This window comes from Saccostrea echinata, unplaced genomic scaffold (genome assembly GCF_033153115.1).
Source record: "Saccostrea echinata isolate AGI-Se365-2 ecotype Australia unplaced genomic scaffold, CSIRO_AGI_Sech_v1 ptg000029l, whole genome shotgun sequence".
NCBI classification, from domain to species: Eukaryota; Metazoa; Mollusca; class Bivalvia; order Ostreida; family Ostreidae; genus Saccostrea; species Saccostrea echinata.
This window is the reverse complement of record NW_026889778.1, coordinates 1,728,674-1,754,702: the sequence shown is the minus strand read 5'-3', so window position 1 is coordinate 1,754,702 and position 26,029 is coordinate 1,728,674. Positions and strand designations below refer to the sequence as shown.

The window sequence follows — 26,029 nt, the reverse complement described above, 5'->3', positions numbered from 1 at the left end:
GACCAAAACCTTTTCTTCCTACAGTATTGCGAGTTATGCTAGATAAATACAACTTGTTTAGCTATTTATTTGCCATACTTCGTCGATCCTTCTGTGTACATGTGTGAGGGTGTGTGTGTCAATCTCTCTCTCTCTCTCTGGCCTAAGTAAATATCCTTCAACACAATATATCGGCGACAAAATGTACAAATATTCACAGTACATGTCGCCGACGACAAATTGTGAAGATACGTGACTGTACCTTTTGTCAATCATTATACTGGAGGAAAAAAAAGGCTCGTCCCGGTACATATTGTCGCTGTAAGTTGTGACTGTTCTGGTTCTCTGAATCTTTATGATAAACGAGATGACTTTAACTTTTCAATCGTCAACTTCCCTTACTTATGCAGCAAGATACCTTCATCACCTGCACACGGGGTTTATATCTCTCAGTTGATTCGATACGCAAGAGCATGCTCTACGTATGCACAATATCTAAAACGAGGTAAATTATTGACAAACAAGTTGATGAAACAAGAATATCAGCAGTCTCGTTTAACGTCATCATTTCGTAAGTTCTATGGTCGATACAATGACCTTGTCAGCAAATACAATTTATCATTGAGTCAAATGCTGACTGACGTTTTTCATACTAATTGTTAGGCCATTATTTACACACTGAATTGTCGACGGATTTTTCCGTTATTTCCCGATCATGACAAGGAGCACACGGCGAGTGTGACCGGTCGGCAGGGGATGCTCACTCCTCCATGGCACCTGATCCCACCTCTGATGTTTTGGAGGTCCGTGTTTGCTCTGCTCCTGTTTTGTAATGTTTAATGGCCTTTTGAGCTTGAATACTGCTCGTTATCTCCACATAGAGGCAGGAGGATAAAACGTTGTGAATGTGCAGGTGACCTTACGTCTTAGTTGAGCATACGTTTTATCCTTCTGGATCTAAGCAAGTTTAAGCTGAAAACAAAAATCTCACAAACCAAATTTTTAAAATTATTTAAATGATTTCATTTCAAGACATCACTAACAGAAATAAACCCATGATACAATGTTTTTCTTTAATAAAAAGCATACATGTATGTGTACTGTTCACCGGCCCGTGGGACAGTAAAATTATAAGACACAGCAACATAGAAAATCTACTGAAGATAGTGTCCAACCATCATAACCTGGTTTACAGACATTTCTTTATGCAAGAGATAGTTACTCTTTTTAAAAAAAAATATAATGGCTTAAAACTAGAAATGCGGCACACAGAATTTATCCAAAACATCACATGATCTTCTTTCAAATAGACAGTTTCATACAAAATCTCAATTTTATTTTGGTATAATTTTACAGATTTTTTTTAACATTTGGAAAAAAAAAAGCTATACAGTGTTCGTTTTACAATACTGTTAGGACTTCAAGTCTTTGTACAACTACATCACCTAAATGTTTGATGATGTGAACTTTTACACACTGCTGATGAAGGACAAACATTGACTCCGTCCACCACGTTACACATGATTGGACAATCGCCCACCAGGTTACGCATGATTGGACAATAAGACAGCCTCAGTACAAGAAATCACTTCACACAATCATTAGTGATGATGAAATCAACATGTTATCATGTGACAAAGGATACGTAAGTTACTCTGTAACATGTATTTCTTATGTTATATATATATTACGTTACACAGGGTCTGAAAATATAAGGATATCAGGTGTTCTCAGCAGCAAAAATCGACTGGGATTTCTTAATGTTTTGTATTAGCAGTTTTGTATTAACCCACTGAAAAATCTCAAAACTGCAGCCCATTACCATCAGAAATAAAGAATCTAAAAAAAAAAATTTTAAAAATTTATAATACAATAAAAAAATGTTTCCCAATGTCAATAAATTTGTAAAGAAAATCAACTTACTGTTAGAAAAATATTCATTTTTTTAAACATACACGTGCAAATAAAACGTTATATCATTATAACTAAAACACTGGATATAAATAAATATTTTTCACAGAAGAGTAACATTTGTTAAATTCCTTTCTTCAGAGAGTTTAGTAAATACTAAGTAATGATTAATAATTATCACAATATACATAAACATATAGCACAGACAAGACATTATCTTTCAGAATCTATTGAGCAACTGTACAAAACCGGGTCTGAAGAAAGTCATAAGGCAGTCTGTTGTCATTCTTACATATATAAATCTTTTTCTAGCAAAGTAAATACTTAACTCTTGATTTTGTACTCTATCTTTTGAAAATAAATCAAAAATTTATGATCAGTCTACCACTTTAAAGAAAGGGGGTGGGGGGATACAAAACATAGTTACGGGATCGTAGTCGATTTGTACAACTGACTGACTATAGACATCATGTTCACAAAATATTAAGATTTTAATGAGAAAAAAACATTTCATCTACTCCTATTGCACAAACACACTCTCCTCGCAAAAATAGACATCATTTACAAAACATAAAGAGTTAGCCTAAGGTCTGTATTTGTGTATCATCAGTTCTCCGGTGTGTTCACGAGTAATACAAAATGGCTCAATGTCTAATACAGAACGTTATCACAGTTTCATAATTAAAAACAGTCTTAGATAAAAATTGTTTAAGAGAATGAGAGAAGAGTTTTCCATCTGTAAATGATTTAAATTTTTTCTATTTCCTGAGAGAAACATTATTTCACAAGAGATACCTGGAGTGTTTGTTTACAGTTTTAATTAAATTTATCCAATGATGTTCTCCGCTGGTCTCTAAATAGCCATATAAAGGGCCAACCTATAAATTTGTAATCCAACACAAAAGCTAAAAGACCTCTCTACCTTGGAAAATATTTTTTATTGTTGAATCAGCCATTACTTATTTCATACATTTAAAATAAAAAGTGGACAATACAATGAGAAAATAGAATATTGAAAACTTATTGTTATACACCAAACCCCCATCCCTCTTTCAGGCAAAATTAATTTTTCATATTTATGTCACAATTTTAAAAATAAACAGAATTAATTAGCACTTCTGTATTGAATAGACACTTTTTTGGAATTATTACCAAAAAAAAAAAAAAAAAAAAAAAGAAGATTGGAGAACTCAAAATATTGGCACCAATGTGTTTCAAAACCAGAATAATCTAGCACTATTAATTATTTTCTGGCATTGTGGAATGACTACAGATTTGTTTTACTTTTTTTTTAATCTTGTTTTATTTAGAACATTTATCTATGCGTAGCACTTCTTGATTCAGGGATACACCATGTGCATTTGTAAACATAAAGAGTGGAAATATCAACTGATTACAGAAACTGAATGTTTTACCCGATTAATGTATGTCCAACAAAAAAGATGTCATTTTTTGTCAAGTGTATACAGGAATAAAGTCCAATACACGACTTCACGTAATAATATCAAACCTCTTGTAGCACGAACTCAAATACTCAAGTCAAGAATAATGTAAAAGCAGTCATTTAGCTGCAAATATGAAACCAAATGAGACATTTAAGATGATTGAAGAAATCTTCAAATTTAAAGTTTTAAGAATAAATGTTGAGTTACCAAATAATTAAAATCTTGGGTGTCCCTTCTGCAGTGAAGTAAATATGACTAACAGTCTATATATAGCTTTATCTATACAAACTATTTACAAAATGACATATATTTACAAATCTGTTAAAATATCTACAAATGAAATAATCAATGCATGATTATGAGATAAATGTTCATAAAATCTTCGAAAACCGAAGACAAAAAAAAAAACACATTGTATCACAAAACCAATAAAACGACTTCTGAAAAAATTGTGTTCTCAAACAAAAAGCAGAAGCTTTTTTATGTGCCCTGGTGACCTTGAAAATAAAACCATCTACATCAGGAGTAAAGGATTATACCCTAAACCAATGCAGCAGGGCACAGGATCTTTGATCCACCCCTCATGTCAAAACAGCAGGGCACACAATCTTTGATCCACCCCTCCTGTCTATACAGCAGGGCACAGAATCTTTGATCCTCCCCTTTTGTCTAACATTACATTCATGAAGGAACTAAATCATTACATTAGTCTTTAACAGTTAAACAATGACTAACACAAAAATAGAGTAGCATCAGTAAATCGCCATTATAAACAACAATACAGCAATGCTGTGCTGGCATTGATGATTAACAGGAGTTGTCTCTCCTTCTACAATGAGAACAGTTATACTACACATCACTACATGTGTTGTGACTTGGAGTGACAAATTCTGTTGGACATATATATACATCATTCACTAACACATGGCCTAAACAGGGATCTATTCATAGACGCAACGAATTGTTTATTTTTGAATCCACAACACAGCAGTGGCAGGGATGACTCAGGGCAGCTGATTCCGTGTCACCTCAGAGAATGACAGTTTCCTTTAAGGCTGTGACAGCAGTGTCTAAGGAAAGTCAGCTTCTCCAAACTCCTGGGTGACACTGATTGAGATCTTTCAAATGTTTATTTCCTTGCTCTCCACTCTCTAGTTTGTGTGCATGATCAGTTTAGCCCTGTATATACAAGTCTTTAATAGAATGATATTTCTAACTTAAGTCAGGCACCTCATGACTTTTTGCTCTCTTCTGTACTACAATCACCATGTTCAAACACCTCTTGGTGAAGCGGAGGAAACATGTCCTTGGAGGGGGCCTGCATCTGCATGCTATTTAGAGCAATTCGATGCTTTAGATTAACCACTTTAAATGTCTTCATTGTACCAATGGCCTTTATAAAAACATTGTCATAATCTGCAAATAGATAAGAAAAAAGTTAATGAAAACCTGATTCTGAAAAGGAATGAAATACACCTTATTAAAGTTGGTTGATTAATCTGCCAGCAAGGATTAAAAAGACAAAATGAAAAAAAAAAATTGAAGTACTGAACCTAGTGATCCATATACAGACATCATAATCTAATATTGCATAAAACCAAAAGGCATTTTTTTTAAAATTATTTCCCTTGTCAAAACTCTTCCTTAAAAGAGAGCAGGAAATGTATAGTCTTAGTGTGACAATGAATATAGGTGTCATACATGTAACAGTATTTCACTTGAGGTTTACGTCAAATCATGGCTGACACAAAATAATTCCTGAATCTTCCCTTCCGATTCAGGCATTTTAACACGAGACTGTAGCTGAATTTTTTTATGCGATGAAAAACAATATGTAAACTTCCTGTATTGACTAGATTTATTATAATTTAGGGCGTTCTGATTTTTCTATATACTGTATTTGAGAGGGGAGTAATTAGGTCCTGGACTTAATTTTCAAGCACCTGCTCGACCGAAACAAACTTTCATGCCTTGCTGGATGGCTATGTATTTTTTAGTACTAAAATCTTTATAAAGAATTGTTTTCCAAGATCTGAAAAGGAAACTTCTCAAAAGTTTGTTTTCAATTAATGCCACCTAATCAAAGTTGCTCATTTTTGGTAAGAACTTATAGCAAAATTTAATACTGTTGTGCAACCTATAATTTTGATAAACACAAAGTAACAGTTGAGAGATAAGTAGAGATGAACAATTGCAAGAAATACCGTTTGTTGATTTACTATACAGGATCAGTTAAACAATTCCTTGTAAGTAGGATTAAAGTCTCTAGTACAAAACTTGATTCTTGTTGTTTTTTTTCTCTCTCTTGTCTTTCCTTTTTGAGGAATGGATAAAAGCACGTCCATTAAAGTTACATAAATTATTTATTATTACAAGTTCCAACAAGGGAAGTTCAAGGATGGCTGATTTGAAGTAGCTTAAAGTAATGATATCAATATTAAGTCTTTAATGCTAATTAATCAGTCTTGTTAGCTCTACTGGTCAGAGACCAGAAGAGCTTATGCGATAGTAAGGTGTCCGTCGTCCGTCCATCTGTCTGTCCGTCTGTCTATCTGTCCGTCCGTCTGTAAACAATTTTTCAAAACGCTACTCCTCCTACAGTTTTGGTCTGATTTCAATATAACTTGGCACACAAGTAGACTACACTAAGATACATAATTCTGTATATCAGTTTTTGATTTCAATAAATGGTGTTGCCATGGTTACTAAAAATAGAAATTTCTGTGAAAAAGTTTCAAAACACTACTCCTCCTACAGTTTTGATCAGATTTCATTATAACTTGGCACACAAGTAAACTACACAAAGAAACATAATTCTATATATCTGTTTTTGATTTCAATGTAGGATGTTGCCATGGTTACTAAAAAACAGAAATTTTCTTGATATACTTTCAAAATGCTACTCCTCCTACATGTTTTGTCTGATTTCAGTATAACTTTGCATACAAGTAGACTACACAAAGATACATAATTGTCATTATTGCTTTTTGATTTTGTTGAATGATGTTGCCATGGTTACTTAAATCGAAATTTCTGTAAAATCATTTTAAAAGGCTACTCCTCCTACAGTTTTATTCTGATTGCAATAAATCTTGCCGCAAAACAGACTAAACCAAGGATCATTATTCTATTTATTGCTGTTGCAAAGTCCAAGTGCTACTTTTATCTTCCTTTATAAGTACAACCAGTAGAGCTACAGTCTCATCAGAGACTTCTGGTTTTTTAGAGTTGTAATATTTTTTGAATAAATTGACCTTGTGTTATCGGGTATTTTTTTTTTTACATAGAATGCAAAAGAAATACTCATTTTATTCAGTTCTCTGGATGCTTTGATCTTAGAAGCAGATGTTCAGACCACATTCTCAGTTTATTTCTTGAACAACCATGCGTATAGTTAAATGCATTCTATACTTCACAAAGAAGGTATCAATAAAAGTATAATAAATACTGACAAAATCAGCTTTAATTCAGAAACCACCGATTTACATGAAAAGGCAATTTCCGCTAATAGATGTTATCTATCAGCCTGCAATATTTTACGCCATAAATAAAGCATAAAGAAAAAAAATAAAATTTAGTCTTAACTGAACCATAAAAACTTATATAAAAAAAAGAAGGATAAATAAAAACATCCCCAAGATGCAAATCTAAAGGAGAGGAAACAGTCAGAATTTATCAAACAAGAAATGACAGTAACAAAATCTCTTCATCTCTTATTGATGATCAGTTTCTAGGAAAGGTATATATTTACACCTGTGTTGACCTTCTCTGGGTGTAAATTTCGCACAAAATTTGCAAGAGAATTTTTTTTGTGGTCGAATTATTTTTGACTGTCACTTCAATCTTTTTAGTATCCAAGATATCCATTTTGGTGTTTTGTTACCTTATAAGGCAATACTGGGGAGATATTGATTTTATGGTTCTACTTTACATCAAATGTGTTAATGAACCTAAATCAATACAAGTACCATGTGTATGGTATAGAAACAGTCAGGATATGGAACTGGTTCTGGTCTTAATAATTGAACAAGACGCTCTGCTTAAACATTATTTATGAAAAATATAGTATCTTGCTGGCTTGGAAATAAAAAAAACTTTGGGGAAATCTGAATAGGTAACATACACATCTCCGAGTGCAAAAATGGAGAATTCCTAACTGTACAACTCTGAAGACTTAAGAGTTAATAAGTTTGAATATTCCCAACATGCATTTTTTTCCAGTGAATAACAGCAAAAATCTACACACTCCATGGATATCCTTGAGTTTCATGAACCATTTTACAATTTTTTTTTTTAAAAATGTTTTTTGTTTTGCATTGCACAATGGAAACGTTGACGAGTAGACATACAGATAAGACAAGTTTACAGACAGATGAGCTACCTACCAAAGTGATTTTTCTTGATGAGGGCATATAGACACTGGAATAACAGTGACTGGAGCTTCTTAACAGCTCGCACATTCTTAATGCCCTTCCTCTCTGTAAAAAAATCAAAACAAAAACTGACAGTAAAACTACTAAGCTACTGATTGAATCAGAACAGGTAAATATTTTATATCACAAAAAAGGAATCTGAGTTTAGTTTCTATCAATTTTACTATGGTAAGTATTGTATATTTCTGAATCATTTATTTTTCTTCTGAACCTTATAAATTAGACTCATGACACTGACTTACAATGTCCTTGATCATTAAAATTTTCATGTACACTCAAATATAATACTTCAAAGTATCCAAATAGTGACAATAAAGCATACTTTCAGTAGATTGTCAAGGTATAATGTGCTTGGTTACAATGATCTCTCATTCCTTTGATCTTGACCTCATAGATATAAAAACCTGGACAGATAATGAGTGTGGAGGTCAGTAGCCTACTTTCCCCATCTTTGAACTTGACCTGTTGATATACAAACCTGGACAGATAAGGAGTGTGGAGGTCAGTAGCCCTCCTTTCTCCATCTTTGACCTTGACCTGATAGATATACAAACCTGGACAGATGAGTGTGGAGGTCAGTAGTCCTACTTTCCCCATCTTTGACCTTGACCTGATAGATATACAAACCTGGACAGATAATGAGTGTGGAGGTCAGTAGTCCTACTTTCCCCATCTTTGACCTTAACCTGATAGATATACAAACCTGGACAGATGATGAGTGTGGAGGTCAGTAGCCCTACTTTCCCCATCTTTGACCTTGACCTGATAGATATACAAACCTGGACAATAATGAGTGTGGAGGTCAGTAGCCCTCCTTTCTCCATCTATGACCTTGACCTGATAGATATACAAACCTGGACAGATAAGGAGTGTGGAGGTCAGTAGCCTTACTTTCCCCATCTTTGATCTTGACCTGATAGAAATACAAAACTGGACAGATAATGAGTGTGGAGGTCAGTAGCCCTTCTTTCCCCATCTTTGATCTTGACCTGATAGATATACAAACCTGGACAGATAAGGAGTGTGGAGGTCAGTAGTCGTATTTTCCCCATCTTTGACCTTGACCTGATAGATATACAAACATGGACAGATAATGAGTGTTGAGGTCAGTAGCCCTACTTTCCCCATCTTTGACCTTGACCTGATAGATATACAAACCTGGACAGATAATGGGTGTGGAGATCAGAAGCCCTACATTCCCCATCTTTGATCTTGACCTGATATACAAACCTGGACAGATAATGAGTGTGGAGGTAAAGAGCCCAATTTCCCCGTCTGTCAGCTTCAGAGGATTAAACATTTCCGCTACGTTGAAGAACTCATCCATGAATTCTCCCATAGGCAGCATCTTCACCATTTCCCTGTAAAATACAGTATTGGATCATTCAGAAAACAGTTTCATTGAAATCAGAGGAAACCCACAATAGATTTTACTAACATAAACAGACTTGTATTAGACTAAGTGTACAAAAAAATATATCTAAGTTTGCAACTGACCCATACTTCAACTTTTCCCGAATTTGTGTCGCATATCACATAAACACAAGTTCATAAGAAAAAGAATCCCAACTATTTATAGCCACAAACAGGTTTTCCATAGGCTTTTGCATGAGAAACTGCTCACAATTGATAGTTGGATTACATCAATTCTTTTTTTTTTACCTATAATACTTTCTTAATGGATTGATAACATTGTACATCATATGCAGGCAGCTCAAAGATGATACATATCATTCTGCCTCAACTTTAATGTTAACATCAAGTCTTATCCTTTAAAAACAACATATTCTAATCTAGTCATGGTTTTAGTTATCAGAATAAATTTTAAGCAACATATATTGATATACCTTCATCAAAAAAGGCTGGAATCTATATAATGCACATAAACTTAACACATGCTTAATATTCAAATTCAGCAAAAACTGATGAGTATAAAACTGGAGAAAATTTGAATGAAAATTGAAGTATAGCCATAATTATAGGTCAGGTTTTGCTTTTTACCCTAGTGGCTTGTAGCTAAACTTGAGTCAATGCCCTTGAAGTTCTGAAATGACTTATTAAGAGAAGTTCTGAGTCTGGTTTGTTCCTGTCTAGTGTTGTGAGATGGTACAGACAGAATGGCTACAATACAACAATATTGTCCCTACAGGCAAAGAGAATTCAAGGATTTTGAGTGTTTTCTGCTATTTATTGAACAATTCTCCGTCACACAATCTAACAAAAAACCTGCTTTTGCCATCAGAACAATACATAAAAAGACCAATAAAGAGAATATCCTATGATTGATTTTGAGTTGTGGTTACATTTTTAACAATCTCTGATTTGTATCTGCTAGTCAGGAAGATGTTATGGATTTTGCAGTGAACAACAAGACCTTGATTTTCATCAGCCACCCTTAAGCCTTGATGTACACTGATACACTGCAGAGCTATCCAGCTAATTCAGTCCAAACACTTCTTTATATTCAGATCATGCTGTAGATTTTCAGTTCATCTTCATAATGGCATCATCAGAATCGTACAAGTGAAATAAGACTTTAAAATGTCACACGATGACCTCTCAATCTTTTAGTCTGGTTAACTTATATAAAATCAACTTTATCTGATTTAGTTAAAGCTTTCAGTTGTGTAGCATTTGGAAAGGGGAGGGGGGTAATTTTTTTTATTGGACTGAATCAGCTGGATAGCAAATGTGAACTCCAATTCCAATGGTGAAATGTGATGAAAAGTACTCACTGTGGATTGTGCACAGTATGGGTTGAATTTACTCTGTACTTTAAGTTGTATTTACCTTGGACACTTGATTTTCATTTCGGGATCAAACATTGTGCCCTTCTTGTAGTCCACAAGGTTACAGAATCGACACAGCATGACCTCAAATGACCCCTGCTTAATTAGATTAATCTGGTCATCCTGGTCAATCTCCCCAAAACCTGCAAAGAGATAACTGAACAAGTGAGCTCACAATCAAAGGTCTGAAAGTACTCAAACAGCTTTGTTTTCTTTCACTCAAATGTATCAGTGAAACAAATCAATAACAAATGAGAAATCAAAGTCACACAATATAGGCCCTCATCTCATACTCTTATATAAAGTAAAACATGGTTAAGTACTGCAAACACCCTTAAGATGCATTCATTCTAAGTGATTTTCATTCCTTGTAATTTTAAAGCACATTTAGAACTTTTCGGATAATTATTACTTTTATAGCAAATCAAAGTTGCTTGTCCCTGTCACTATGATATAAGTGTGTCTTAATTACTATACTTCAACTTTATAGGAACACCCTTCATTAGGTAAAGTTCTTTTCCCTTATAATTATCAATACAAACATTTACCCCCTACACCAATAAAACCTATTTACCTGGTATCTTTTTACAGAATTTGACGACCAGTGTGATCTCGGGCACCATCTGGGAGACAAACTGCTGCCAGATTGAGTTAGGGTTGATAACCAGTTTGCTGAAGTCAGGCTGAAAAAAAAAAAATCAAAAACTTCAAAAATGTCAATTAATCTCTAAAGAGAAATCTCACCTGGGGATTCAGAATACGGTTACTCTGATCAAACTTGTCAATCAATCTCTATATATAAATGGGAATCCATTACCAAAAAAAATCCAGTCTATAAAATAAAATTTTGGACAAAAGGCAATAGATTTCCAAATATAACATGTTCAATCTAAAGACCACAGTTCTGCAGGGGCTGACAAATCCCATTGCCCAATGCCTGGGACTAGTGAATTTTGGAGATGGGCAAGTGAATTTTTATTAACCACTTGCCTGAGGGCAAGTGATTTTTTTCAAGAGAAAAAAAGTCTTAGTTTTAAGTGAAAATGGGCACTTGTAGTGATAATTTTTGTCTTTCTACTGTTCATTGTTCATGGTGGGGCAAGTAAAAATTCAGGTAGGGCAAGTGAATTTTGACCATGTATTTGTCCATGGGCAAGCACTTGAAAAATCTCTTTGTCAGCCCCTGGTTCTGCTCTGCAATCCAATAATTAGTCATTCGGCCTGTGTATTAATTAATCTTTCCACCATCAACATACAAGGTGACAACTATCACCTATGATCTACCTGTTTATTATTAATTCAGCACATGTATTCCCTGTCACTGACATGTAAGGTAAGAAGGAGCACCTGTAATTACACCTACTGATTACGTAAATAACTCCAGGTTCTCATTTTAACACCCTGTTTTAACACAGAAATCAATCAACCACTCACTTATCTGCCGTGCACTTGCAGCACTCATTTCTTGACATCTGTACAAGGATTAAGAGAAAAGAAATAATTTCCTACAAGTACCAGTCAAAATTTTTTTCAATACATGCAACCTTTTTTGTTTGTTTTGAATGAAACAAGAGGTCAATGGTCTATTGTTTTCCATGATTTTGTAAGTGTGTGTTACAAAAGAAATTCTAGTGCATACTAAAAATCTCCATGGCCTTGACCTAAAAATGGTACTTTGTTCCTGCATTTTCAGATTCTGATCTTTTCTTGAACACAGTTTACCCCTGAAAATCATTCAACGTCATGATATTGGTCTTCACGTAAATAGGTTCACAGTTTGTAAAACCTGCTGCAGACAATGCATATTTATAAATAAAACATGCCTGAGGAATGGAATTCCAGTGTTTTGCACTTGGACACACAAATAACCCATTATAAATACACAAAATATAGCAGTATTTTACAATACAGGGATACATTTGGACATGTTTAGAAACATCAACTTGGATGGCTGCTACTGAAATAGTCGACAGCTTGTCTGTTCTCTTCTGAAAAGTTAGCCTTAGTTCCAGTATTAGTTGAAAAAGGGTAATATTGACCAGATAGATTTTTCACTGACTTCACTCTTTAATCAAATGAGAATCATTTTCTTTTCCTCGAATTTCAAGGTTACATTACAATTGCTAACAAAATCTTAGTAAAGATTACACAAGGAAAGAAAATACTAGACTAATAGCTCATGTGAAATAAGCAAAATACTGGAAGTCTCATGATATTTGACGAAAAATGACTTGTTATCCAACAGTTGCTGACTGAAAAGTATAAACAACTATTTAAAGAGATTACTTGTGACTAATAACAATCGAGGTGAAATGTCAACCAAATTAATAATTCATTGGCATGTATCAATGCACCAATTTAAAACTAATTACCATAATGTGCCGATTTTACAAGGAATTCTTAATGTTGAAAAGCATGGGAAAATCAAAAATATCGAAACATCACTTGTTTCCTTAACAAAAAATCGCCATGAAGAATGCTGCCGCCTTTATTCCATAAGGCTAAATTAACAGTTTGATTCTGACGTTGATGTCAGGTTGGCTGATAAATTTACGATCAAAAAACAAAAGAAAATCCTAAAAAATTTGTCAAAACCTTGAGATCATTTGCAATCATCATGATCATACACAATAGAGTCAAATCCTAATACACATCCGTGCTTCTATCAAATCACTATAGATGCATGTTCTTCTTTATTTCTTATACCACTTCTTTCATCTATCAGTTAACGCTGTTTTTTCAAGCCATATGTATAGTTTTCTTATGAAGTGTGCTTTTCAATCAATGAAACATACAAAATTTATGTACATAATTATCAATAACGTACTTAAACCTATTTTATATGATTATTTATACAGACATAAATAGAAACAATAAAATGTCTTCTTTGTTTGTTAGTATGAGAATTTACAGTTCCAACCATTGGATTGCAGAAAAAGTTTACGTTAACAAGCTTATATATATGTGAAAGCGGGTTATGTATTTTTTTCTGAAACAGCTGCAACATTAAATCCCAGTACTAACAAACAAAGAAAGCATTTTATTGATTGCGGACACCAGATGATTTTTTGCTCTAATTGGAAAAAATCAACCATTAATCACAGAAATATCTTTTTATGACTTTTTTATGATTTCTGAAAAATGCAATCCTGAATAGAAAAAAGAAAGAAATGAAAACATGAAAGAACCAGAGGCCACATAGGTCAAAAAGCTCACCTGAATAAAAAAAGAATTCTCACACAACACCTCTATTTTTATCATGTATACAGATCAACTGTGTTATACAAGACTGTAGATTCTTTGAAGGCCCCACCCACCAAGCATTTTGATTGGTTAAAAATATTAATGAATATTAATGAGGGAGTAGTCCCAGGGAGTAGCTCCGACTTTACAGAGTAGTCCTCAGATTGGGGGGAAGGGGGGAGGGTACAATAGTGCATTCTGAAAGAAAGAGAGTTTTATGGTATTCATTTTATATCATAAAATTATGGACTCTTTAGGTTTTAGATATGGTTGGATATTCACCAGAAAATATCAATATTGACTGAGGCAAAGCTGAAGACAATTATACTGTTATTTTTCTGGTGAAAATCAAACCATATTATCACCCAAAGTGTTCATTATTGTATTATCATATAGTCTGAAATTAAAAATAAATTAGACTTTGAAGTTGCATATGTTAATCATTCCAAAATTACATGGCAGCTAAAAATTTCCTGCTATATGGTTAAGAACTACAACTAGTCATATAATTTAAGTCATTGGCCATCTTAGAATTCCAAAACAACAGCAAGACCCTTTTGTGTCCAATTCCATTTGATATCAACAAGCATGGAGGGTGTTCTGGAATGGTGAATATATGTAAAATGTCTTCACTGATATAAAAAAAAAGAGGTGATCTACTAAATAATTAAACAATTGATGATTCTAGGTCAACATGAAAACTTTCCCCAACAGGCCACACAACAGGTCCAATTAACTCTGAATGACTATATTAATGGCTCGGGTGAGCTAAAAACTCCAGATCATAATTATTTATCCTTGAATAACTTGTCAGCACTTCTTTTATCCACCCATTTCCCAACAATACAAAAAACCTTCAAGTGAAACAGAAACAGATAAAACTGCTCCTTCTACACTGGACACAGCCTTCAAGTTATTTGTGTACACTGTATCAGACCAGTTCATCTTTGTGGGGCACGTCACCCTCAGTTCTCCTCCTCCATTACAGGATCTACATGTTCTACATGTCACAGCAAGGTATTAAGGATGTATCACTTAGATGAAGCTGTCATGCTTCAGTAGCCATATCCTAACAATTCCAAAGAATAACCTTCGCCTTGTGTCACTTTTGACATTGGAGTGTTAAACATCCATCAGAAAACTCTGTCAGTAACTGATGCTGCATTTCACAGCAAGACTCACTGAATACAAAGTGATAAGGGTGCAACGATAAACCGTTTGACGGTATATCGCGGTATATTTTTCCACGGTTCAATTCACGATACGCTAAACTGATATCGCGGTTCGGTTCAATCGGTCCAGAATTATCCGAATCGTCCGTTTTGTTTCCTTTTCTACAATTTCAAAATGGCTTCCGCGCAAAACGTGAGGTCGCCGGTAACACATTAACAGAAGTTAAACTCATCTCCAGCATCTTACAGACCTCAGATTTAACACGGAGAAGGACTTAATGTGATTATAAGTTATAGATGTTAAGACAAATTATAAACCCTTTAGATCTAAACGTATTCTTTGGTAATACACGAAATTTCATCACATGTGTATTTCGATGAAAATTCACTGTCTTCTTGACTAAAACATGTTAACGTGAGAAATATGACAACTGGTTTTCGTCGTAAATAAAATGAATAAAAGAATGAATGTCTTCCTTTTTCATTCCAATTTAAAAGGAAGATTTTTAGGAAAGGTCCCCGTAGTTCCCTGTAAATGTTCATCATTGGTTTAGAAAATTGTCAAAACTCAAAGATCTACCTAACAATCCAATTCAAGTTAACAAAATTTTATTTCAATTATTATTGAAAAATAAGAACATTTTATATAACTCTGTCAAGTTTAAAAAAAAAAAAAATGATACAAACTTGAAAGACTTTTTAACCTTGTCATGTATCGTGATACGTATCGTATCGTGAACTGAATACTGTGATATGTATCGTATCGTGAGGTTAGTGTATCATTGCACCCCTACACAGTGACAAACCAGAGTGGGAAATCTCAAACAACACAAAGACGGACAGACATAGTGCCAAAAGACAAAAGACATGGTACAAATCCAGATATCATACAAACACACAGGGAATGTAACAACAAACAATAGTCATGGTATCACCAGACATATAAACAATGTAACACCAGAAACACAAACGTGGTTCCAGTAGACACAGACATGATACAAACACACAGGTAATGTAACAAGCGATACCAAACATGGTACACAATCACACAGGCAATGTACAAGAGAGAAGACATGGTACAAACACTCATGTGATTTAACAACAGCCACAAGACATGCTACACAAACACACTGGCAATGTAACAACAAATAAAATCCAGATAGATACCTACCATATCACCAGAGGCCATTTTCTCTGCGAATCTGTCGTTGGCTTCTGCGACATTTTGATATGTGGGATTGCACGTCTGGAAATGAGCCTCCACGACACTCTCTGTGACCTGCTCAATCAGGGCACGTCTCACATCCGAAGGACCAAGTCGCACCTCCTCCAGTAACTTTGTTGCGTCTGTTTCCACAATCTCCTCTTCATCAATTTCCAGATTAAGATCTTTTCCCCCACTGTTCGAACTCCCAGCACGACTATTTTGTTCTGATAAATTCAAGTCAGGATTCATTCTACCCATAGACATAACTTCACTAACACTCGGACTATTTGGCTCAAGTTTACACGTGGCTTCGGGGGGTGAGAAGCTACTCTCAAACAGAAGCGTGGAGGGATCCATGAACATTTTTTCATTTAAATGGTTCAACACTTTAAGATCCATCTGAGCGAGGATATCACCACTGTTCTCCAGACTACTACAGTTAGAGTAATTACTCCCGGGCTCGGGTTTAATGTTCATAGTGAGGCTGTCGATCTCCTCTAGGACCATGTCAGTACTCCCCAGGCTCATCTGCTGATTACCGTTATACTTTTCACCCATGTTGTCGTTGGTGATCGGGGACTGACTTTTGCTACTGACCGGACTACTGAAGCTCGAGTATCCTGATTCATGGCCATTCCCGTTCATCTCCCCCGTGCTCATTTGCGAGGTCATCTGATGAGGCGGCTGGTGCTGAGATTGCCGTTGTGACGGCTGCTGAGGTTGCTGTTGGCTGTTGCTTGGGTTGCGCTGGTGTTCGCGAAAGCTGACCTGAGCTGCCTGCAGAAAAGCCTGCATTAGTTCTGCTTTGAACGTGCCATTCTGTTGTAAGACTTTCTGAAGTTCAGCCATGCGTAACTTCTGTAGTTCCTGGGGAGAGGTGGGGTATGGGGCTATGGGGAGGTTACCCCCGTGACCCCGTGCATCACTGGAGGGGTCCTTTAACCTCTTTGGCCTCCTGCCAAGTCTTGAGGCTGAAAATGCAAAAAAAATATAAAAGTAACTTTATCCAAAAATATAAAATCTATCAATCAAAATTTTGTTAAATTCAAACATTTGTAATTCAATAATGCGAAGAAAAATTGATTAGAATTTGATATCTTCTATAATGATAATCTTAACTGCAAAATGAAAATCAATTTAAATTTTGAACTATTTTTTAAATCTTTTTTCATGGACTTTGTTGAATTTCTTTTTTTGGATAAAATCTTGGCACCATCTTATTGCAGATTCTAATCTTCGTCACAATTTGTACCTGCTTTGGAAAAATTGATTGCTTTAATATTCAAACCTTGGAATTTACTTCAATTTTGGTTGTTTTAATTTTTCTCAAAGGGCCTAGTGGCAGTAGGTTTGCAAAGTTAGAACTTAACAGACAGATTGGTCAAATTTACAGAAGATCTATTTCATTGACTTAATAAATACAAAGAAATATATAATTATAAAGAGTCAAACTTTGTAGTAATAGAAAGTGGCTCCTCTTTAGAGCTTGGATATGAAGGCTTTTCCAGATTCTAATCTTATAAAGACAATACTGTATATGCGAGGAATGAATTATCAAGTAATTCCATGAGAAGCACCATTTGCGAAATAAAATTACTCATTTTATTTTCATGGTTCTGAAATCCAAGTAAAATTTCTTGATAAACCATCTACTCACGGATTATTGTTCTTGCGATTTGATGTCTAAGAGCCCTTTAGCGATGTTAAGTACTCACATAAAATAAAGAATCTATAGAATTATAAAGAGGCAATAATATTGTACTGGTAATCATGCTGTAACATTAATCCTAGTAGAACATTAATAGAGCTGGGTTACTCTCACTCCTACTAGTCTCCCACATCAAATTGTCCTTTATCATTGCTTTCTCTTTGATTGGACCGTGATTTATGTTGACAATAATTATACTTATCGAAGGTTCAGTGTTAATATCTTGTAAATAATATATATACAGATTATTCAGCAACATAGTAATGAATGGGGAAAGGCATACATTTACAAAAACATAGTGGTTAAAGATCACTTCCACATATAAAATTAATATAACTGTAGATATTTATAGAAGTACAGTAGAAAAATTTATAAAATCACTTATTATAATCACGTGCAACACAGCATTTCAGTTTTGCCCTACAATCAAAGAGGGAACTTGAAGCTCCACAGAAAAATGACTAATAATGAGAACCATCATCTTTATAGCCATGATGTCAGATATATTCTTCTCCTTCTAGCTAACTATTCTCACTATAATGACTTTTTAAACAGTTTCACATTTTACCAACTTGTTACTTCCAGCTGCCCTAAGATCTGTAAATTTTGATTTTTCTCGGTTAATCGACGTTACAGAATTCTGATGGCTCCAGGGCAGTACGATTTTACATTCCTATAAATATATCAATCATTATGCCTATGTATGATTTCAGATACCTACAAAGCAGATAAAAGAAATATTGTTTTCTGTTATAAAATATGGAGGACATTCAGAGAAACTGGGAAAACACAGATTACTCTATGCACCAAGATATCTTAGAAATTTAAGATTAAATTTTAAAAACCCACCAGAAGTCTAGATAGCTCTAGTAACCTGTTCTGTGTTATGTTTCAGGTCAGTCACACTCTTATTTACAGCTAGTAAGGAATGTTTTTTTCTAGGTTATGCATTTTGGTAAAATCAGAGGGTCTCTTAAATTTACTTCATATTCCAAAGGCAAGTTAAACATTTGAATGAAATGCGTAGTCAATCAGGGAAGTTCAAAGGCCAGCTGCTAACCAAGTAAACGAAATTATTACATTAAGTATCAAACCTTAATCTTAATTTACCCAGCCCCCCTTGTTGAACAGGAAAGATTTACTACAACTAAACACGATACTTTGCCATTACCTTGCTGTTTCTAGGTGCTGATATTCAGACTTTGTATCAGTTGATTATTGGTAATAATAAGAAACAATCTATCAGTACATTCAGGGAAACATTTTTATCTGGAGGTTCTTGAAGTCGATTTCAGTCAGCAGCTAAAGTCAATGACTTAATAAATAATTAGTAGTTAGTAGTATCTTATGATCCCACTACCAGTTCTCTCCAGAACTATTAAGTGTTCATAAGTAGTAACGACTCTAATTAATGTTCTCAGATCAGAGGTCAGAGGTCATTTTCCTTACTTAATCCAACCAAGAATGCAGTTCTAATTACTGTTCTTGGTAAACAAAGTCAGGGGTCAGAGGTCATGCTCCATACTAACTACAGCTCTGAGATTTCACTATGATTTTACAGGAATCATAAAGTACTAAGGACCTAGGGATATGCTCTCGTTTGAAATACTTTGAATGCTACATTTAGGACATGAAATACATGTATATAAGAAGTCAATAACTGAGCAAAAAAGTGTTCTTTTTGTAAGGTATTTAAATTTTGCATAAACTTATGATTTTTCCCCTTTTACTAAAAGTCCTAGTGGAAAGCATCAATAAATTCTAAAATCCCAATGAGCAAGCTCAAATACTTCAGAATTATAATTCCCTATTATTATGTGAAAACAAATAACATCTATAAAGTTATGTGTTGTAAGCCTAGATGGGTTTTACACCTTGACAGATGTGACAACATTTACCTGTAGTTCGTTACAGATTTTATATCTGCATGCTTTTTATGTATATATTCCAGTTCAAGTTACACTTAAGATTCAAATGACAGCATGTGTTTATCATAATTATCTAACTTTATGCATAAACCCTGACAATAAATAAAAGGATTTAAATTTCTAATTTTTCTTGTCAATCAAAGCACCAACAAACCATGGTCTTTTATGGTTAAAACTCAATTTATAGGAGTTCTGATTTCCTACAGATAATGTGCTATGAGGTACATTTCAGGGATCATAAACCATTTTAATTTCTTTATATACAATTCACCGGTTATTTATAGATGAGAACATGCTCTAGAAAATTACGAGGTGTGGATCATCAGAAGAGAAATAAGACATTGATTTCTGATTTCTGTGCATAATCATGCAACTACTCTCTGCTTGAATCATCATCTTAGATAGATAATGGATTTTTCCAACTTCCAACTATAATGCATGTACAAAAAACAATCCAGCCATTAAAATTGCCTGGTTAAGAGCTGTCACAAATACAGGATATGCTTATTACTGCTATTACAGAGAGTACATCCTTTCTCTAAAGTACAGGCCTGACAAAGAACATCTCAGTGCCTTAGACTTCAACTTGTAGAGCAAAACAAGCATTGCTGAAGCTCAGTCCATAAGGCCTAATCAAGCAGTGAATGTAAGCATTTAAATTGTTTTAAAAAATTTGTAAAAAAAAAATAAAATAAAGTAAAATAAATAAATCCAAAGAAATTTTGCCCTTGTGGGACAAACGAGCATTGCTGAAGCTCAGTCCATAACTAAGCAGTGAATGAAAACTTTCGAATTGAAGAAAAAAAGAAATGCAATTTCACTTTTGAAAAGAATTCCTTTTCCTCTTAATGACTTTATATGCTTGAACAGTCATAGAATGTTTGCTGATAAACACAAGGTGTTGATGACATCTCATCACACAATAACATGGCTGATGAACTCTATCACCAGGAGAACTTAATTCCTGTCTATAATTAAACATTGACTCCCCTCTGTCTAATTAACTGGGCCCTCCCTCTCTCCTTTGACCTTGAACACCATTGTACTCTGTCTCACAGGTCTCTTTAAGACAACATTCAAGGCCAGATTACTGTCTCCAATACATAATATCCCAATCACTTCGTCCCACACATGATAAAGGAATGTAAACTGCACTGATCTACTGGATGATAAGGCTTGTGGCAGGTATATCCACAATGACCTTCAACAGATCTTATTTATTTTTATACCGTTTGTTGTAAATTTTACCAGGGTTACAGTTTGGCTGTTACACAATGACCCTCAGATAGTGAAATGGCATCCTAATTAAAATTCAGCTGCCAATGCATCCAAACATGCAGCCATGATAACATTTGTAAGTCAGTTCTCTCAATATGCACCTGTAAACTAATTTGGATCACATTAGCTGTGCTCTATTAAAAAGCATTGAAAAACAATTTTTAATTTTGCTTATTTTAAAAAGAAAAGATTTTCTTAAGATGGGAATTATGACAAACTTTTTGACATCACATTACATAGACCAGGAGAAAATGAAGACATCTTTAACCTTAGATAACTTTTCTACTAAAATTATTAAACCATTCTTTATTGTTCAGAATTTTACTGGACAAATTTAGGTCCATAAATATCTTTGTTCTTTTCATAAAAGTCCACTTGCCCAATGGGGTAATCATATTCTTGTTTTCAATTGCCTGAGTGTGGGTTTCAATTACCCTGGGAAATCGGATAATCACTCATGTTTATCCTTAAAGCTGTTGCATTTGCATCAGAAATGCTTTTGTATTTATTCAAGAGCATGACAAAAAGTGATATAGATATGACCATTGGGATAACTTGAGAAGTTGGAAGACATTTAGTTTTGAAAGAAAAAATGGTTTATTTCTGGTAAAATGAGAGAAAAATTCCCTTGGAGTACATGTAAGTTCCCCCTGGAGAATAATACTGTAGATTCCTAAAACTATGTGAAGAATTTCTTACAGTGTAATTTTGTGAGAAGCACCATTCACACAAAATGAGATTGAAATGGTCACATTTAAAACACCTGATCAACAACTAGTCCATGTACTTCATATGTATGTTCTCACAATCTGTGGTCAATAATTCAGTTTCCAATATTAAGTACTCACATAAAATAAAAAAAAAATCTATTCTGTAGTATTTTTAACTAAGGTATAAATTCCCAGGAGGAATAAAAAAAAATTCCACTGGAACAGGATTCTAAATTCCCAGGAGAAAAAAGGATTTCTATTAGTATAGTGGGTACAGATTCATAGGAAAGGGGGGGGGGGGGGGGGGGTATAAAATTTTCACATTAAGATATAACAGTTATGGATTATAAACCTCAGGAGAAAAAGAATTTTTCCACTGGAATAGTTGGGTATTAATTATAAAAAAAAAATAAAATAATTATCATGATAAATGGGTTAGATTGATTAAAAATTAATTCCTCTGATATATAAGGTGAGAATTAGTTTACAACTTTAGTATCCAGGTAATATTTTAGTCTCTCTCTTTCTCCCATCAGATATAATCTCCTGTTTTCTCGTTCACTCCTGACATCTGATTTTGGGTGCACACACACACAGAGAGATATTTAATCAATTTCTGCACTGTAACTGAGGTCTGCAGGTTTAATTGCTGATTGCACTTTAACAGTGACAGTCTATTAACAACTCCTCTGACAGTTTGTTCCTGACTTGTTTTAAGAAAATTGCAAGGTACTTAAATACTTTTCTACAATTTCCCTTGAACAACTAATGCATTTAATCTTTCCTCAGAGCTGTGCAGGGCAGAAATAAGCTGATAATATAAAATGTAAATGTCAATTTATTCTCGTACCCTCTAATAATCAAGTTCCATATGTACACAACTTGGCAAAAAAAAAAAAAAAACTTTTTTGTGTGTGTGTGTGTGTGTGTTGGGGGGGGGGGTTAAAATATGGTTGGTTTGGAATATTGAACAAGAGTCCAATATCATGAGTAGAGAAAACCATGGCTATATGAAACAGTTCAACACCAACTGGATCTAGTAAAGTCTGTATTGCCCTTCTAATTTTACCAGAATTTATATATCAATATAATCTATGTTGCTGCTATTAATTTTGAATTTCTTTTTATGTGTGTTATTCTTTACTTGTATGCCCTGAAGGGCCCAAAATTTGTGTCATTAAGTCTTATCTAAATCTTATCTTTATTTAATACCCAAAAGCTTTCATAGCAAGAACCTTTTACAAAACAGTCTTTTAAAAAAAGAAAAAGTCAACAGTCTTTTAAAAAAAAAAATCATATATCATTTTCCATTATTCAAGTTAAAATCACTTTGATTTGCTATTGCGGGACATCCTATGATAATTAAGTCACACATTACAATCAACTGAACAAATCATAAATCAATCAATCAGCAATGCTGGCTATAAATACACCAGTTGATATGCCACATACCAGTATAGACCCGATATAAACATGGGGACATTAAGTTCCTGTTGGTGACCTTTGTAATCTGCTGTTTATAAATCCAGGCCGCTGGTTCATTGACCGTGAGTGACCAGTCTACACAAACAACTTTCTTGTTCTTATCTCTCTCTCTCCCTGGACAACAAGCTTTACCTGCTGTCATCCCCTGTGTCATCGTGCCAGCTATCACTCAGGGAAAGACCTTGAGATTTAATCCATGGACAAAATATTTGTGTTTGTTGAAATTCAATGGATTTCTTATTATCCTAATTCAGCATATTGTAGGAGGACATATCAAGTTTATATGAAGACTTCTAGAATAAAGCCCTAAAGCATCAATTTTTTATAAGTATTTTTCAATTTGGAGTATTTTCATAATTTTGTGGAATTGTCTACTTTAGAAAAGTTTTACAGACAAGTCACTGTTGACTTATACAAAATAATGTTGAGAAACAGTACCCCATGTACATTTTAATCTGAGTAGCTGCTGATGGTCTTTTGTTTCATGTTGAATCACAAAACCATATTTCTTGCTTTGAACGAAAATGTATAGTACTCTAAATTTACAGAAACATCAATTTTGTCCATGATGTCCAATGATAGGATAAATCTACCTCTTTAACCTTTCAAGTTAACAAATTATTGCTTCAAGTAGCCAGCTTTTCTGAATTTCCCGACATGAAAGATTGATATATCCCCGATTGTCTGGTTTCCTACTCCTTCAGCCCCATGGAACCAGTTTAATGGCCGTCAAGCCACCTGACACCTATTAGCCCCGACTGACATCAATGGCTTCCTCCATCGTTCTCTGCCATCTCTATATCGAAACATCACTGTTATAAACCATTACCACACTCTATACAACAAGCTTTTTTTTCATAATTAGTCTTCACTTAACTCAGAGTTAAAGGTCTACTAATAATCATACATAGCTGGTCTTACATTAACACAGCAGTTATTAATTCAATGCTGGGCCTCTACTGATGTTTTATGTTTGCCGTTTTTCTTTGCTCTCAATTATAAGTTCTTCTCCGTAACACAAAGAACGCAATTTATTCCTGATCTTCTCTAAATGGATGGTTCAATATTTCTCAGCTTTTATTTTTTTGTTCACACGGTTGTAAATTTATATTTTCTGGCAGGCATTAAGTTTTTATTTTGTTTAGCATTCAAACTTTGTCAATAGTTCTCAAAAGTTTTTCTCTGTACTGTTTGTTTCTCTCGATGCTTTGCTGGAAACACCCTGACAATGCACCTCCTTCCTACCCCAACAATAGAAATCCAATGTCTGCCTACTTCTTATTCTCCTACACATTTATCTCATAAGAACTCAACAAGCATGGTTAAATTAGCATGCTGTACAGTTGATAATATTCAGTTTTATCAAGATTTCTTAGTTCATATTTATCTTAAATACTAGTTTATTAGTTTTTGATATCTAGCTATGTTACACTTTCATGTTGTAATGAATAGTAAAATCTGATTGGTTTAAAAAAATTTGTTAAAAGTATTGTACCTTACTGAGTGCATAAACCACACCCTCCAGGTAACATTACATAGCAACGTATAAAAACTGTTAATTGTGCAGAATCTGAAATGTTGCATGTATGGTCCATGTGAGGTTTTCCTTTTTAAAAATGAATTCTAAATACTTTCAGTATAACAAATATCTTACATTCTATTTAAGGTAACATGAAATTTTTATCCCTTGAAAACCATTGTTGACCTTGGCTTCACCTCGGTCAACAATGGTTTTCCTGAGATTTTTATAAAATATGATCTTATCTTGTCATCATTGTTGACATAAAGCGGTGTTGATGTTGTTGATATATAGCAGTATAGATGTTGCTGATATATAGCAGTGATGATATTGTTGTTAATATATAGCAGTGATTATCCTGTTGTTGATATAAAGCAGTGATTATGTTGTTGATATATAGCGGTAATGATGTTGTTGATATATATCAGTGTTAATTTTTTGTTGATATTTAGCAGTGTTGATGTTGATATACATCAATGATGATGTCGTTGCTGATATATAGAGTGTTGATGTTGTTGATATATCATTGTCAGTGATGATGTTGTTGTTGATATATATTAGTGATGATGTTGTTGTTGATATATAGCAGTGTTGATGTTATTAATATATATCGGTGTTGATATTTGACCTCTGTATTTAAATCTACCATCTATTTGTTGTATCTATCTGTGAATAATATTGCTTTCATTTTTTTTATACTAAGCTATCTCTTATTTGATAAAACAACTGGAGATGAAACTGTCCTTTACAATAACTAGTTGTAATCATATTCTCTGAGATGACATTTATGATTATATAAACATTACATGTAGTTGAGTGTAACATTGAAAATTTCCACCCCAAGAAACAATGGTTTTCGAGGGATGAAAATTTTCAATGTTACACTCAACTACATGCAATATTTATTATACAGTAAAACTTGTTGAATCCGGATGTTGTACATTCCGGCATGTTGTTCAATCCGGCGTAATATTTTAGTCCCTTGAATTTTCTTTATAATTTATGTTTAATAAATGTTGTGCAGTCCGGATCTTGTCTATTCTGTAAACCAGCCGCTATTTAAAGAACTTACTACTCATAATTAGTACAAATTATCTCCTCTAATCCGGCCACTTATTTTTACCTGTGCCCGCTGGTCATTAGAGAAGTCTCGCGTGGGGTAATTATTGTCCCGTTAATGATCTATCCTGTATCGACAGTTTAGATTTTAACAAACGTGATA

At 34.1% G+C, this 26,029-nt stretch overlaps 1 protein-coding gene across 2 annotated transcripts in view; it reads right to left on the bottom strand.

Moving 5' to 3' along the window:
* Positions 1 to 974: 974 nt before the first annotated feature.
* Positions 975 to 26,029, bottom strand: part of LOC133195454 (ecdysone-induced protein 78C-like) — a 46,171-nt gene continuing 21,116 nt past the window's right edge. For both annotated transcript variants that reach the window (XM_061331293.1, XM_061331292.1), the window contains exons 4-9: positions 16,144 to 17,150; positions 11,132 to 11,240; positions 10,559 to 10,700; positions 8,999 to 9,129; positions 7,721 to 7,813; positions 975 to 4,751 (exon numbers count right to left, since the gene is read on the bottom strand). In XM_061331293.1, the coding sequence (XP_061187277.1) occupies positions 4,567 to 4,751; positions 7,721 to 7,813; positions 8,999 to 9,129; positions 10,559 to 10,700; positions 11,132 to 11,240; positions 16,144 to 17,150 (1,667 nt within the window). In that variant the 3' untranslated portion in view covers positions 975 to 4,566. The remainder of the gene's footprint in view (positions 4,752 to 7,720; positions 7,814 to 8,998; positions 9,130 to 10,558; positions 10,701 to 11,131; positions 11,241 to 16,143; positions 17,151 to 26,029) is intronic.